Source organism: Piliocolobus tephrosceles, chromosome 17, assembly GCF_002776525.5.
Source record: "Piliocolobus tephrosceles isolate RC106 chromosome 17, ASM277652v3, whole genome shotgun sequence".
NCBI lineage: Eukaryota > Metazoa > Chordata > Mammalia > Primates > Cercopithecidae > Piliocolobus > Piliocolobus tephrosceles.
The window spans coordinates 470,203-484,595 of record NC_045450.1 but is presented as its reverse complement, the minus strand read 5'-3'; the positions used below and the strand labels follow the sequence as shown (position 1 = coordinate 484,595).

At 55.9% G+C, this 14,393-nt stretch overlaps 1 protein-coding gene across 1 annotated transcript; it reads left to right on the top strand.

The window, feature by feature from the left end:
- Positions 1 to 6: 6 nt before the first annotated feature.
- On the top strand, positions 7 to 6,869 carry TBC1D24 (TBC1 domain family member 24). The gene is made up of 7 exons (XM_023189185.2): positions 7 to 641; positions 1,753 to 1,911; positions 2,850 to 2,913; positions 3,272 to 3,367; positions 3,705 to 3,927; positions 4,242 to 4,410; positions 5,140 to 6,869. Exons 1-6 carry the CDS (start codon positions 217 to 219, stop codon positions 4,394 to 4,396), a joined length of 1,122 nt encoding a protein of 373 aa, XP_023044953.2. The 5' UTR covers positions 7 to 216; the 3' UTR covers positions 4,397 to 4,410; positions 5,140 to 6,869.
- Positions 6,870 to 14,393: the final 7,524 nt, after the last annotated feature.

Here is a 14,393-nt window from a genome sequence, read left to right as displayed (position 1 = left end):
CGCGGCGAGGGGGCTGTGCGCAAGATCCTCCTGTGCATCGCCAACCAGTTCCCTGACATCTCCTTCTGCCCCGCCCTGCCCGCCGTGGTGGCCCTGCTGCTGCACTACAGCATTGATGAAGCCGAGTGCTTCGAGAAGGCCTGCCGCATCCTGGCCTGCAATGACCCGGGCAGGAGGCTGATCGACCAGAGCTTCCTGGCCTTTGAGTCGTCCTGCATGACGTTTGGGGACCTGGTGAACAAGTACTGCCAGGCGGCCCACAAGCTGATGGTGGCCGTGTCAGAGGACGTCCTGCAGGTCTATGCGGACTGGCAGCGCTGGCTGTTTGGGGAGCTGCCCCTCTGCTACTTCGCCCGGGTCTTTGACGTCTTCCTGGTGGAGGGCTACAAAGTGCTGTACCGCGTGGCGCTGGCCATCCTCAAGTTCTTCCACAAGGTGAGGGCCGGGCAACCCCTGGAGTCGGACAGCGTGAAGCAGGACATCCGCACGTTCGTCAAAGACATCGCCAAGACCGTGTCCCCGGAGAAGCTGCTGGAGAAAGCGTTTGCCATCCGCCTCTTCTCCCGCAAGGAGATCCAGCTCCTGCAGATGGCCAACGAGAAAGCCCTGAAGCAGAAGGGCATCACTGTGAAGCAGAAGAGGTAGGTCTCCGGCAGCCAGTGAGGGGCACGCCCAGGGTGGGGGGCTGGGGCAGGACGTGTCTGGCATGAGCGCATCCTGCTGGCCTCCAGGCGGCCTCTGCCCATGGTGCACCCACCCATCTGTGCATGGCTGGAAAGACACTGAAACAGGAAGGATCTTCCCAGTTACAGCCACAGACGAGGGACATCGGTTCCTATCCTCTGGGACCAGGCCCACGGCTGAGATGAAAGCTGATGCTGGCCACGGGGTCAGAAGGCATCGTGGGAGGCCAGGCCCACTTCCAGGGTTATTTCAGGGCAGCCCCTGCTCCACCCCTCCAGCTCTGGGCTCCATGGCCGGTCTCTGCTGTGGTTGCTGGGTGTGACCTCCCTGCCTGGAGCACAGCCCCAGGGGAGCAGGGTCAGGGGTTCATGGTGTCCTATGTGCATTTGGCAGCCGGCGCTGTGGTGGTGCCATGCTGCGGTCTGTTGACATGCAGTCCTCTTTCTTCTGGGCCAGCAAAGGCCTGTTGGGGGATTGGTACTCACACTAACTTCTCCTTGTCTGTTTTATTTTTCTTCTCCATGTCCGTTGCTTTCTCCTGTTTTTCAGTGTGTCACTTTCTAAAAGGTAGGTCGGAAACTGCATCCGCACACCTGGCTCTGTCTTTCCACCAGGCTGACTCTAGGCCAGCTGACGCTCTGGGTCCCAGGGCTGCTCTCGCGGGCCGGCTTCAGCAGTGCTGCCTCTGAGCCGGACTGCTGCTCAGGCGCCTTCTGTCTGTGCGTCTGCCTGCCTCCCTGCCTGTCTGTCTCTGTCATGCTATCTCCTGGTGCTTGGCTCACCCCGAAGCCTTGTCTTGCCAGAGCGGTCACTCTCTGTCCTGATTTCTTAGAGAAAAGGTGCATTGTCCCCATCCAAGCTGGGCACTCTCCCTTCTGTAACAGGTGGGAGGTGGGGCTCCTGGGAACTTTCTCCCTGTTGGACACCTAGAACCCGGCCCTAAACGGGGGCAAGCAGGCGAGAAGTTCCCTCTGGGCTTGGTTCCAAAGAGGCTCTGGGGCATACTTTGGGAGACATGGCCTGGCCCCGGACGTGGCTTCGGCTCTGACCCCTGCTTGCTCCCCTCAGGCAGTTTGTACACTTGGCCGTCCATGCAGAGAACTTCCGCTCGGAGATCGTCAGTGTGAGGGAGATGAGAGACATCTGGTCCTGGGTCCCCGAGCGCTTCGCCCTGTGCCAGCCCCTCCTGCTGTTCTCCTCCCTGCAGCATGGGTACAGCCTGGCCAGGTAACACCCCAAGGGGCCAGAGCGGGCGGCAGAGCTGCCCAGCCACATGTCCTGCCCACAGAGGCTGGAAATGGGTCTCAAACCTGGGCACCTGGTGAGGCCCTGCTTCTTCCTGTGGGGCCTAAGAATCAGGGTCCTTTTCGGGGCTTCTGTCCTCCCCAGGCCACCCAGGCTTTGGGAGTCACGGCCAGGCATGCCACAGCTTGGGGCTGTGCAGGTGTCATGTAGACGTGGAAGGCAGAATCCCCACCTCGGAGCTCACAGCCTTATCTTGGTTGGGGGACCATGTGCGTGGCAGGTCCGGGCTGTGCTCGCTCCCCACCCTGTCATCCACATGGTGCTCTGTCAGGGACCCCAGGCCTGCTGCCCTCCAGGGTGGCGCTGCCAGGTGCAGCCAGGGAGCCTCCCTCCAGCCTTGGACAACATGTGGCCGTGGGAGCTCTGGGTTGGGCCTGGGATGACCTGGAGGTGAGGTAGGCAGAGCTGGTCCAGCCCCCACCCGGCACCGTTCAGAGGTTCACAACGCCTCAAGCTTTTTGGCATAGCTGGAGCCACTTCTCCTGGCCCTGCCAAGGACGCAAGCCAAGCTTTGGGCGCCACATTGGCAGACGCGGGCCTCTTTGGCTCCCACGTGCCTGGGCTGCGAGGATGGGCCAAACCTGCCCACCGCGGGGACCTGTTCCTCTGGTTCCTACTTCCCCGCCCCTGGCGCTTGGCTCTGCACTGGGGCCTTCCGCTGCAGGCCTCTCCCCTGAGTCACACCAGGGCAGGCTGTCCTGGGGATAGCAGAAAAGGGCCAGGTGAGAAGAACACCTGGGTGAGGGTATTGTCGGGACCCAGAGAGAAGGAAGCACAGTTCCCAGGTCTTCCGCCCCAAGACAGCCGGGGCCAGTGGAGGCTGTGCAGGGTGACAGCTGGCATGCGTGTCTCTATGCCAGGTTCTACTTCCAGTGTGAAGGACATGAGCCTACCCTCTTGCTCATCAAGACCACGCAGAAGGAGGTGAGCAGGGACCCGGGAGCCAGGGCTGGCTCTGATGGGCTCCGGAGCCTGGGCTGGAGCCAGAGTTAGAGTGTGGGTGTGGCCAGCGCATGGGGCTCATCCCATGCTCAGGGTCACAAGGGGAAATAAGACTATCCCCAACACAGCCCCCACCCACCCTCATTGCCAGCCCCAAGCCAGGGGCAGGGTGCACGCACCTGCAACGCTGCCTTGCCTACAAGACCCCTGCCCTGGGGTGGGGGTAGGAGACGGCGATGCCTGCACCCCCACCTGTGACCTAGTGGGGCTGGAGTAGGCTGGAGCACAGGGATGCTCCTGGGGGCCTGTGAGCACAGCCTCACCCAGACCTTTCCCCCAGGTGTGTGGTGCTTACCTGTCCACAGACTGGAGTGAGAGAAATAAGTTTGGAGGCAAACTGGGCTTCTTTGGGACCGGAGAATGCTTTGTGTTTAGGGTGAGTGGGGCCAAGTGCCCCCCAACCCCCATGCAGACCCTGTAGCTGCATCCCTCTGGGAGCACCTGCCTGCCCTGGGGACACTGTTTGATGTCACCATGGCAGTCACCCAGCAGCGTCATCGCCATGTGTGCTTCCAGGTTTGATCTTTCAGCCGCGCGCTCCTCCGAGGCAGGGGGCCTTATCTGCTCGAGCCGCCACCTCCCCAGTCCCTGGCTCGGGCTGCACCCACCTTGGGCTCTGAGTGCAGATTCGTGGGATGAAACAGGCTGTGGATCTGGGGCAGAGGGTCCTGCAAGTGCCTGCACCAGCTCCTCATGCTCCGCTTCCACCCCAGCTGCAGCCTGAGGTGCAGCGCTACGAGTGGGTGGTGATCAAGCACCCCGAGCTGACCAAGCCCCCACCCTTGATGGCTGCCGAGCCCACCGCCCCGCTCAGCCACTCCGCCTCCTCAGACCCTGCCGACCGCCTCTCGCCCTTCCTGGCCGCTCGCCACTTCAACCTGCCCTCCAAGACCGAGTCCATGTTCATGGCGGGGGGCAGCGACTGCCTCATCGTCGGTGAGTGCCAGCAGACAGGGCCCTGGGATGAGGGTGTGGGGATCCGGGCAGCTGAAGCTGCTGTACCCAGCCCTCGCTGACCGGGGTGGCAGAGAAGAGGCCCTGGGTGTTGGGGTGGACCAGGCACGATGGGTGGGAGGGAGCTGGGAGGGAGCGACCAGCCTGGACAGCTAGTCCTGGGGGCTATGGAGGGTCAAGGGTCTATGCGGTTTCAGAGAGGCCCGTGCAAGGCAGGACAGCTGGGACAGCAGGTGAGGTGCCTGGGGCAGTGCTAATGGGGCAGTCAGGCCGCAACTGACCTGAGCATCCTGCAGGGGGAGGAGGTGGCCAGGCGCTCTACATCGATGGGGACCTGAACCGGGGCCGCACAAGCCACTGCGACACCTTCAACAACCAGCCCCTCTGCTCCGAGAACTTCCTCATCGCTGCTGTGGAGGCCTGGGGCTTTCAGGACCCTGACACCCAGTGACAGCCTGTGCCACGGTGACTGAGCCGCGGTGGGGTGGTGGGCCAAGGCTGGGCTGCCGCCTCGGGCAGCAGAGAGCAGATGAGACCCCCATGTGGTGGGCAGGGTTGGGGGACAGCAGGGCCCCGTGGCCGAGCCTGGCGTTGACCTGCTGCTGCCTCTACCTGGGGTTTGGGCTGGGCTTCCCCAGTCCGCCTGCATCTGGGTCAGAGCTGGAGGGGCTGCCGTGCCCCCAGCCCCACCCAGAGCTGGCATAGGAAGTACCTTCCTCCTCCTTGGAGGCTTCCTTAGCCCAAGGCCTTGGAAGTGTCTGGGTCTTGCTGCCCCTGAGCTTCTCTATGCAGCCTGAGCCCCTGGGGTGGGCGTGGAATGGCAGCAGGAACGTGCAGCTAAGGGTGGGCTTGTGGTGCCCCCTGCTGGTGCCGCGTAGCATCGCACCCTCCCGAGCAGGGCCCTGCAGCCTGGCTGACGGGTGACTGAATCCCAGAGTAGATCCTGAGAAGAGACTGGTACCCTTGGGCCTGCCCCCTGGCGGACCCCACCTCCTGTCCTGGGCCTTTGCCCCAGTTTCCTCCCCAGGCCTCCTGGGCCACCTGTCTCAGTAACCCTGCTTGGCCGGCTGTGAGGCTCCCCTGGGCTGCGTTTGGGAGCTGCTGTGGGAGGAGGAGGGTGGGATTTGTGCTGGGCTCCACCCCCAGGGAGGGTGGGAGCTGGAGGGAATGTCACGTGTCCTTGTGTTTCTGCAGAGCCTGAAACTTTTGCTGGGCCTCCCTGCGTGTTCCCATCTGAAGAGGTGGCCCCGGGAGAGGCCCTCAGGGACCGACCCAGACCAGCAAGCTCCATTTCCAGGGGTCTGCCAAGAGAAGCCTGGACCCAGGGGACTTCTCAGCCCCCCTCCCTTCCAGCCCAGGCCTCCTTGAGTTCTTGTAGCCTCTGCAGCTGCCCATTTCACCTCTTTGTCATTGCAGTGACCTGGGGCCCAAGGTCACGCCCAAGCCCCTCTTTGTGGCATGCTCATCTCAGTTCATCCCCAGCTGCTTCTGTGCACCAGGACCTGCGCCCTCCCCAGGCCCTGGCCACCCAGCACCTCCTTGGCTACCTTGCATGGATGCATGTCCTCCCTCTGTCCCTCTTGTGCTGTGGCTGGCCACGTGTCAGGGTTTTCTCTCATCTTACAGCCTTTGGGCCCCTGGGCCCCTGCCCTGCCTAAGCCCTGCACTGGCCAGACACAGGCAGGTGCCAAGGGAGGCCTTGCCTCTGGGCACTGTAGGGGGCAGCCCCCTGCCTTGTGACCTCCCTCCATGCCCCGTGACCTCCTTCAGCTGGTATTGAGGGTCTAGGCACCACAGAGGGGAGAAGGGAGAAGTGGAGGCCCGAGTGGCTGTTCTGGGACCATGGAGACCTGGGTCACAGATACAGATACCAGCAGTCCTGCCCCTACTTCTGTCCCTGCTGGCCTCCAGCCAGTGCCACTTGGAATCCCCTGTACCGTGCCACCGTCCATCCCCACACCGTTGCCTGCTTCTCCCATGGGGCTTCAGCCTCCCCTGACCATCTGCTCACGTAGCCTCTGACTGGGCCCACAGTGGTGCAGGAGGAAGGACCGGGAACCCTGTGTGGCTTTGGGCAAGCTGACAAACCCATCTGGAACTCAGTTTCCCAAACTGTGAAATGGGGACTGTTGAGAGGCTCGCAGGGGGACAGGGTGAATCCCTCTCTCCGGGAGAGGTATGGGAGGGAAGTCGCCACTCATCTCACAGCCCACCGCAGCCCTCCAGGCCCCGCCTGAGTCCCCAAGGCCCTCATCTGTACCGCCAGCTTTGGTGTTCATTAAACATGGTCTTGCTGCATCAACTTCAGGGCTCCAAGCTGAGTCTGATCTCTTCAGCCAGGGGCCTCCGGGGGCTTCCTGGGCCTACAGCCAAGCAGGTGTGGGAGGCTGCCCGCTGCAGTGCTCACCCACATTCTATGACTGGAATACTGCAAGCCTCTTCCACAGGGAGCCCTCCAGGAGCAGGGAAGTCATATCCAAGGACCATTTGTAGGTTTCCCTCTGCAAACTTCCTGAACTGGGTGGTGACTTTTCTGGCGAATTAAGTCCAGCAGGTTCTGCGTGGCTGCCCCGGGGGGCCCCACCCTGGCCTTGCAGTGATCTGGACCAGGAAGACGGATTGCTGCTGGCTCATGATTTCCACATCATGAGCGAAGTTCTTTGTTTTTTGTGTGCATGCAAAATATTGTTTCCTTAAATTTAATCTCTTTTCCTAACTTTTCTACTAACCTAGAAGGTATGTGTGATTATTATCTTTTTTATTCTTATCACTATACTTGTTGTTATCTGATATTAGGCATTCCCAAATAGAACATAATTTATTTTGTTAATGTTCTCTATTTCTTCTTGATTATTTATTAGCTTTGGATGGTTAAAAATTAGCCAAAAGTGGCTGCTTTGCCTATGGAGTAGCCATTCTTTGTTAAAAAAAAAAAAAAAAGCCAACATTTGATGAAATTGCATAATGAATTCTCATTTGTTTTTAGAAACATTCAAACATTTATTTAGTTAGTTTTTTTTTTTTTGAGACGGAGTCTCGCTCTGTCACCCAGGCTGGAGTGCAGTGGCGCAATCTTGGCTTACCTCAAGCTCCGCCTCCCAGGCTCCCGCCATTCTCCTGCCTCAGCCTCCCTAGTAGCTGGGACTACAGGCATGCACCACCAGGCCTGGCTAATTATTTTGTATTTTTAGTAGAGACGGGGTTTCACCATGTTAGCCAGGATGGTCTAGCGCTCCTGACCTCGTGATCCACCCACCTCAGCCTCCGCAAGTGCTGGGATTACAGACGTGAGCCACTGCGCCCGGCCCTTTTTTTTTTTTTTTTTTTTTGAGACAGAGTCTTGCTCTGTCACCCAGGCTGGAGTGCAGTGGCGCGATCTGGACTCACTGCAACCTCCGCCTCCCGGGTTCAAGTGATTCTCCTGCCTCAGCCTCCTGAGTAGCTGGGATTACAGGCGCCCGCCACCATGCCCAGCTAAATTTTTTTTGGTATTTTTAGTAGAGGCGGAGTTTCACCATGTTGGTCAGGCTTGTCTTGAACTCCTGACCTTGTGATCCACCCACCTCAGCCTCCCCAAGTGCAGGGATTACAGGCGTGAGCCACTGCGCCCAGCCTATTTAAATTTTTTTTTAATAGACCACTTTGTGCTGAGTAAATGTTTAACATTTATTTTCAAAACAACAATTGAACCTAATTTAAAATAGTTTATTAAATGAATTCATTAAAGCAGATTATATGCCTTTGGGGCTTCAGAAGATCAGTTTAAACAAAAGAACTTATGAGAGCAAGTCATTTGTACTTGAATTTTTTCAGAGTTTTAATGAACTAAAGTATTTTCATTTTTTCTATTTTTGTAAGCCGCGTACTTCATTTTTTGAGTTTTTCAGTGGAATTTGTTTTAAAACATTTTGTAGATTTCAGAGGCCTTCATATTTCTCTTATCCACTTTCTGAGCCCGTAAAGCCTTCGCAGTATCTCTGAGTAGTTTATATTTAATAATTTAGTTGTGTACCTTTTTATTTTGAAGTAATTTTTGATTTTTGCGGAAGAGTTGCAGAGATGGTACGGGGTTTCCATGGGCCCTCACCTTCCACCATGTCAACATCAAAACAAAGAAATTAACATTGTTGCACTGCTGTTAACTAAACCACAGGCCTATTGAGATTGCCCCGTTTTTCCCACTGTCCAGCAATCCATTTAATTTTTACAGTTATTTACTTTCTCACATTTTTACTAAGTCCAGAATGTTATCAAACTCACAAAACCACTGGTCAAAAAACCCAAATGGCCACTAATTAGGCAGTATAGCACCTGCCTCAAATTTGGGTTCATATGGATTTTTTTTTTCTCCCTTTTTGTGGAGAACAGTCTTGCTACGTTGCCCAGGCTAGTCTTGAACCCCTGGGCTCAAGCACTCCTCCCTCCTCCCGCCTCTGCCTCCGTAAGTTCTGGGATTACAGGCATGAACCACCGTGCCCAGCTCATCTGGATTTTCGCTGGTTCTCTTTCTCAGCCTAATTGTCTTGTTTGCATGGACAAATTAATAAATGAAGCAGGAGTGCCAAACAAGCCTCATAGGGTCTTCACCCTACAACATCTACGTTAGGTAGAAAAGGATGTGGATTTTTAAAAATAATCTGGTATACTGAGTTTTTAAGAATTATCTTCATCATCCTAGTATCAGATTGTGCTTGAGAAGTTAGGTACAATGTAATGTGATTCATTGCTAAAAACAAAATGCCTTCCACAGTTGCAGACTCACTCATTTTACCAAACTATGGAATCTGTCAACACCTTTGCTTGGGACCAAGGAAGCAAAGTCAGTGAATACCGTGTTCTGTAGACACGTGACCTGTGATAAGGCACAGACAACATGAACTGGCAAAAACATTGGCATTTGCTCAAAAGCTTATGAGCTAAGGATCGAAGGGAAAAAAGAGTTGTGTGAATAATTTTACCTCTTAGTTCTTATGAAGGATGGTTATCGGGCTGGAAAAATGTTTATTGGACTGATGCTTTGGAGCCTCTCAATGAATGTAATAAAAAAAAATGTGTAGTGAGCACAAATGTATGAATTTGCAGTGCAATCCAACTTTGAAAACGTGAAAATAAGTGATTTAGTGATATGTTTGGTTGGTGTTAATTTGAGTCCTAAATAAATTTGAGAACTGGTAAAAGGTCACTGTGGAATAACTTGCTATGAGAAGGCTTAGAGGGATGGGAAGTCCTAGATGCCTCTTCTCCAGGATGTCGGAAGAGGGAGGGGGGCGCTAGGTTGACAAGATCGCATCTGCGCACCGTGGTCACCAGTGAGCCTCTCTGCTGAGGCAACAGGTACGTGATGCCGCATCTGCAGCCATGGCCGGTGAGAACAGCACCATTCCCTGATCTGTCTTGTTTTCTTTTGTTCCTAGTGCCTGTTGTGTGGACAACTGCCCTCAGCGGAGTTTTAGGGAGACTTTGAGGAGCCGCCATGAAGAATCAGCATCAGATGCCTCATCAGGAATCCGTGGCAAGGCCGGCTGTGGTGGCTCACACCTGGAATCCCAAGACTTTAGGAGGCTGAGGTGGGTGGATTGTTCGAGGCCAGGAGTTTGAGACCAGCCTGGGCAGCATAGGGAGACTCCATCTCCACAAACAAATAATAAAGAATGTCATGTGTAAAACCGAGTATCAAAAAGCAAACTCAACTTTTCTCATTCAGAATTTCAAAATGAGTATTTCCTTTGGAAGTTTACATATATATATATTTGTTTTGAAATGGAGTCTTGCTCTGCCGCCCAGGCTGGAGTGCGGTGGCGCAATCTTGGCTCACTGCAAGCTCCACCTCCTGGGTTCACATCATTCTCCTGCCTCAGCCTCCCGAGTAGCTGGCACTACAGGCGCCCACCACCATGCCTGGCTAATTTTTTGTATTTTTAGTAGAGACAGGGTTTCACCATGGTCTCGATCTCCTGACCTTGTGATCCACCTGCCTCGGTCTCCCAACGTGCTGGGATTACAGACGTGAGCCACCGCGCCCGGCCACGTCAATATTAATGAATGTCTTTTCTTTTTTTTTTTCTTCGTTTGAGACGGAATCTTGCTCTGTCACCCAGCCTGGAATGCAGTGGTGCGATCTTAGCTCATGCAACTTCCACTCCCAGGTTTGAGGGATCCTCCTGCTTCAGCCTCCTGAGTAGTTGGAATTACAGGTGCCTGCCACCATGCTCGGCTAATTTTTGTATTTTTAGTAGAGACGGGGTTTCACCACGTTGGCCGGGCTGGTACCTAACTCCTGGCCTCAAGTTAGCTCCTGCCTCGGCCTCCCAAAGTGCTGGGATTATAGGGGGGGTGAGCCACCGTGCCCGGCCACATGTCTTTTCTAGTACCTTGTGTTTAATTGTGGATCTGTATAATACAAAGAGAAACAGAATGCCTTTTCTCTTTTGAGCCCCGCACAGATGCCCTCTCCCTGTCCAGTTCCTCCAGTGAGACGGAGGCTGCCGGGGGTCCTCCCTGCAGCTGCTGCGAAACCTCTGCCTGCCGTCACGTGAGCTGCCTCTGCCCACTCTATCCTCTCCCCAGATTGGCCACGGGGGTGGCCCCTTCCTGCCAAGCTCTTTCTTTGCTTCTCTGAACACCTTCCTGCAGTGCCTTCAGGGGACTGTTGGGGCAGCGGCTTGGAGGCCTGTCCCGGGTCTGAGAGGCCTCCTGGTCTGCTAGCCTGGCAGGAAGCTTGGCCCCCAACACAGCCACAGCTCTCTGGCACCAGGTTTCTTTCAGTTCCTCTGAACTGAGAGCCTCTGCTTCCCGGCCTTTGCATGTGCTGTTTGCCACTCCTCATGCCTGGGCCCCAGTGTCCCTCCCAGGATTTTCCTGAGCTCCCTGCCAAGGCTGGGTCCCCATTCTAGCTTCACAGCACCTGAGACAGGGGTTGGCTGGTCTCCCTGCCCCTCATCCTGAAGGCTGTCAGCCTCAAGGGGCAGGAGCGCCCAGCACTGCAGAATGAACTGAAGCCCCTGTGGGTCGGTCTGTGCTGCTGCTGTGTGTCCAGGGCAATCGGAGATTCTCCTGGTGTGCTCCTGGGGCCTGTGGTGGCGGAACATCCCCTTCCCCCGCCCACCACCCTCCCTGCAGTAACTCTTCCACTTACTGTAAGTGCACGGACTGTCTTGTGGTTGACGTTAGGACATACACTCAGGCCAGAATTGGGCAAGACTGTTCCTGAGCCAGGCGTGCAGAGCACTCTGGCCTGGGAGGTGGGGCGCCGAGCTGCTTCCTCCTGCAGGCCAGCTCAGGGTGGGGCTGGTGTCTGCCCAGAGCTTGGCCAGGCAGTGCTGCCCCCTCCCTTCCTGCCGCCTCTACCACCAGCCTTCCCTCAGGCTGCTTTCTGGACCTAGTCTGTGGCAGGCGTCCGGGGCACATTCTCCCCTCTAGGTTGCCGTGAAACTGTTTCATTGTCCTTTAAAAAAAATTGAAGTGAAACTGACATACTATCCAATCATTTCAATGACCCCAGACAGAGGTGGTGGGTGCATGAATGAGAGTGTTGTGCATCCACCACCTCTAGTTCCATGGCATTTCCCCATTCCTAAAGGAAAACCTGTCCCCAGCAAGTAGTTGCTCCCCATTCCTCTCTATGTTATGGCTTTGGGTTTCGTTTTCATGTTTTTGTCTTTTTTTTTTTTTTTGACACAGAGTCTCGCTCTGTCACCCAAGCTGGAGTGCAGTGGCACGATCTCGGCTCACTGCAACCTCCCCTTCCTGGGTTCAAGCGATTCTTCTGCCTCAGCCTCCCTAATAGCTGGGATTACAGGCACCCACCACCACGCCCGGCTAATTTGTGCATTTTTAGTAGAGACGGGATTTCACCATGTCAGCCAGGCTGGTCTCCAACTGCTGACCATAGGTGATCCGCCTACCTTGGTCTCACAAAGTGATGGGATTACAGGCATGAGCCACTTGCACCCGACCAGTCTGTGACTTATTTAAATACAAACTGGATCAGTTTCTCCCCTGCTCTATGCCCTCTCTTCATCTTTTAAGTCCTAATTCAGAGATCACCTCTTCTGGGACCCACTGAGCTAGTCCCAGCACCTCCTTCTCTTGTACCCTCTGCTTCTAGGAACCACGTTTCTGGTGTAGCGTTGGCTGTGCCATTGGGGATGCTACTGCCCCCTGGTGGGCCGCCAGGTCTTGCGGGACTCTAACTTGTCTTTGGCAGGGGCCTCACTCAGCACCTGGCACAATAGTAGGTGCTCAGGGAACTGAACGAATGGGTCAGGGTCTGAGACGGGCAGGGGCTGCGGTGGTGACCCCTGGCCCCCTGGGTGGAGTGTGAGAGGCTGTGTTGGCCTTCAGGGTGCACCCCAAGACCAGACATGGGGTCTGGGCTGCCCAGGGCTGAGCATTTATCTGACACCCGTTCTGAGAACCTGGTCGTGGTGCAGGTGCAGCCCCTGGCCCTGGTCATTTGGAAGTTTGTGTCAAAAAAACCCCAAATGGCCACTAATTAGGCACTATAGCACCTGTGAGCCAATGGGGTCCTCCGCCTGCCCACCTGCCTGCGGAAGAAGCGCCGCACACTGCCACCTGGTGGTCAGGGCTGGCGCGACTCCCTGCCCACCCCGCCGGGTCCTTAAAGAGGAGGACCCACTCACGCCCTTCTCCATCAACCCTCAAAGCTTGGGATGAGCAAGAAGGGGGACCTGCCCTGTCCTTGGGGTCATTGCAGTCGTCTGCCTCCGACCTCTCTCCCCCTCAGTGCCTGCTGTCCAGCGGGAGCAGCTAAGGGTCCACCTCCCCTGCCACCCTCGACTTTGGGGAGCCTCCTTGCACCAAGCAGCTTGTACGGCGCCGAGTCCTACTTGCACCTTGTTGTCTTTACCTCTGGCATGTTTTTTTAATTTAAAAACAAAAAAAATTCCGGCCCGCACGGTGGCTCACGCCTGTAATCCCAGCACTTTGGGAGGCCGAGGCAGGCGGATCACGGGGTCAGGAGATCGAGACCATCCTGGCTAACACGGTGAAACCCCATCTCTACTAAAAGTACAAAATATTAGCCTGGCATGGTGGCGGGCGCCTGTAGTCCCAGCTACTAGGGAGGCTGGGGCAGGAGAATGGCGTGAACCCGGGAGGCGGAGTTTGCAGTGAGCTGAGATCGCGCCACTGCACTCCAGCCTGGGCGGCAGAGCCAGACCCCGTCTCAAAAAAAAAAAAAAAATTCAATGTATCATTGTTTAAGCCTTAACTTTTAATGATAACAAAATAAAGCACCTTTGGTCATACCCCTGATGGTACACCTGTGTTCTTGGCCCATTTCCTCTGGCTCTGCTGGGGCCACACGTCTCTCTTGGAAGCAAGTCGAGAGTGCCTGGTGCCATCTCCCAGCGTTGTGCATCTCTGGGTGTGTCCTCAGGGCCACTCAGAAGGATGGCTGTCTCTAGGAGCAGGCATCTGCAGGGACACTGTCGTCTGCCGATGAGGCTGCACCCCAGCCCTTTGTGATGGCTTCCTTGGGAGAAGTTCATCTCCCCAGTCACTCATGGGACTTTATTCCTTGTCTCTTTATCACCATCCTCCCCTGCCCTTGCTGGGGTGTCTGCAAAATGCCACTGGTCCCTCCTGCAGGAGCCCACCCTGCATCTCTCTACTGTTCCTGTTGGGGTCTCTGAATTGAGTTTCTCAAAGTCCCTCCCCCAGTTCCTGGAAATCCCCGTTTCTGTAGCAGTGACAGGCCAGGGGCTCGTGACCTGTGGTTTCACGCCAAGAGGGAAGTAGCTGCGAGGGAGGAGAGAGATGTATGTCCCTGGCCATCCCCACCCCAGAGACCCCTCCACCCTGGGGTCCTGCCTGGTGCTGGGAGACCAAGGGGAAGGAGATCTGAGTCCTTCCTGGCCCTGTCACTGGTCATCAGTCAGCTGCAGAGCCCACCACAGAGGCAGTCCCTGGAGCTCCAGTTTCAGGTTCCCTCGGCAGCTGCTAACTGGATGCCTGGCAAGGCTCTTAACCTTCTGATGCCTGTTTCTCTGACCAGGAAATGAGGGTCCCGGTGAGAGTGAGGGGTGATGGTGCCCAGACAGGGCCTGGCCCACCCTGGTGCTCAGGAAACACCACCTGTGTGTGTCCGGCACCCTACCAGGTCAAGGACACAGAAAAAGGGACACAGCGACCCTCAATGGGGAGGCAGTGAGTGAAAAAAAAAATCACAGGCCGGGCATGGTGGCTCACGCCTGTCATCCCAGCACTTTGGGAGGCCGAGGCAGGCGGATCACGAGGTCAAAGGATTGAGACCATTCTGGCTAACATGGTGAAACTCCGTCTCTACTAAAAATACAAAATTTAGCCGGGCGTGCTGGCATGCACCTGTAGTCCCAGCTACTCGGGAGTGTGAGGCAGGAGAATGCTTGAATCTGGGAGGCAGAGGTTGCAGTGAGCCAAGATCACGCCACTGCACTCCAGCCTGC